General features: G+C 45.7%; 1 protein-coding gene across 1 annotated transcript; it reads left to right on the top strand.

The window, feature by feature from the left end:
- Positions 1-487: 487 nt before the first annotated feature.
- On the top strand, positions 488-1,555 carry LOC138890338 (uncharacterized). The gene has a single exon (XM_070173718.1). The coding sequence runs from the start codon at positions 488-490 to the stop codon at positions 1,553-1,555; it is 1,068 nt and encodes a 355-aa protein (XP_070029819.1).
- Positions 1,556-2,173: the final 618 nt, after the last annotated feature.

Here is a 2,173-nt window from a genome sequence, read left to right as displayed (position 1 = left end):
CATCCCGGTGAAGAACGCACCATGGCGTTACTTCGCCGTGCATATTATTGGCCTCAAATGGCCGATGACGTTGCTCAGTATGTGAAGACTTGTCTAGTATGCCAGAAGGACAAGTCAGACCGCTTAACACAGGCGGGACTTTTGGAACCACTAGCTGTCCCAAAGAGACCTTGGGAAAGTGTTTCCCTGGATTTCATCACCGGATTGCCCAAGGTCGGGGATCTAACAACTATCTTGGTTGTGGTAGATCGGTTTTCCAAATATGCTACCTTTATTGCTGCCCCACAATATATATCAGCAGAAGATACAGCTCGACTCTTCTTCTCTCATGTCGTCAAATATTGGGGCCTACCCAAAGATATTGTTAGTGATCGTGACTCACGCTTCACTAGCAACTTTTGGACCCAACTCTTTAAGTGTCTTGGGTCGAAGCTGAATCACAGCTCAAGTTTTCATCCGCAATCTGATGGCCAGACGGAGCGGTTCAATGGTATGTTGGAGGAATATTTGCCGTCACTTTGTAACCGGATCGCAAAAGAATTGGGTGAAGTTTCTGGATGCTGCTCAACTGTGTTTCAATTCACAAAAGAGATCTAGTACAAACAAAAATACTTTTGAAATTGTTATCGGACAGCAATCGCTACTCCCACACACATTCAATGCACCAAATATATCTAAATCTCCTCGAGCTGCTAGTTTCTCAAAAGAGTGGAAGCGAAATTTGGAGATAGTGTGGAGCTATCTTGTCAAGTCTCAAAAGCGGATGAAGAGGCATGCTAATCAGAATTGTTGCTTTGTTGAATACCAAGTAGGAGATAAAATGATGGTCAAAATTCCAAAACGGTACTTATTTACGAGGGTCCATGACCCTCGCCTATTGAAAAAATACATTGGACCCTTGTCCATTGAAAGGCGCATTGGGAAAGTTGCATACCGGGTGGATACCCCAGCTTGGTGGAAAATTCATCCTGTCTTTCATGTCAGCCTCCTGAAACCTTTTTGGGAAGACACGGAGGATCCTTCACGGAGCCAGCTCACAATACCCAGTATTCGAGGGCCCAATTCAACCGGGGAAACGCGTGTTGAAGCTATCCTTGATGATAGAGCGATTCATGCCTCAAGGAAAGATCACCAAGAGTTCTTGGTGAAATGGCAAGGCTGTGATGCAGAGGAGAACACTTGGGAGAGGGAAACAAACCTTAAAGCCTACAAGAACCTAATTGAAGATTATCTTGCAAGTAAGGCGCCGAGGACGTCGCCAACTCAGGTGGGGGAGAATATCATGGGAGGCTTTCCAGCCATGCCCTATAACCCCTTGGGCGCGCCCCGTGGCGTCTTAGCAAGCCTCCCAATGCCTAGCGCCACGGACGGTCTCGTGGTCTTGGCCGCGCCAAGTGACAAGCGCACATGTACCTCTGTTTCCCCGCTGATATCCCTCGCCAGTTCCCAACCGCAGGCGGATGCCAACAGCGTCGTGCGCGCAGACAATGCCATGAGCGCAGACCCTGATGCCAAAGATTATGCTGCTGACAAAGGACCTGTTTCTGCCTTATAGAAAACTAAGTCCTTTTCATTGTAAATAGAGAGTAGTTATTCCATGTACTTCCATTATGTTTCTCTAGCTTAATCAAGTCTAGTCTTGTAGCTTTGGTTTATTTTTTTTAAGTATTATTAGGGGGGATCAAACAATCAAACTTTCTAGCAAGCAAACAATTCTCTGTACTGGTGTCTCTCCCCCTCGACACCGCGTTGCCTTTCTATAATAGCTTTCATTAATGCAATCAAGCTTTCTTTCATTCTCAATTCTCATTTCTGTTCTCTCAATTGCTCTTGACATTGGTTTTCCCGTACGGCACTGACAATCTAGTCTAGCGTACGGAGGGAACCTCAGTTGGCGGATAGTAACTGCACTGACATCAGTTGCTTAGCCTTACTTCGCCCTTCCAAGGAATCTCAGGAAGGCGCCGTGTAACACTTGGTATGGAAGCCTCGAGATCGGAAGATGTCTTACTTGCCATCAATCGAAATTTAAGAGCCATATTCTCACAAATATCTTGAGTTCAAGTCTCACTGAATTTGAAACGTTGTGCCAAGCAATCCTTTCCTTATACTTGTGTTTCCTTTTGATGTCTCTCTTCTCTTCCCTTTTTTTATAAGGCAGAGGGCGGACTTG

This window comes from Nicotiana sylvestris, chromosome 4, assembly GCF_000393655.2.
Source record: "Nicotiana sylvestris chromosome 4, ASM39365v2, whole genome shotgun sequence".
NCBI classification, from domain to species: Eukaryota; Viridiplantae; Streptophyta; class Magnoliopsida; order Solanales; family Solanaceae; genus Nicotiana; species Nicotiana sylvestris.
Note: the sequence above shows the minus strand (reverse complement) of the source record. Positions and strands in the feature narration are given on the sequence as shown.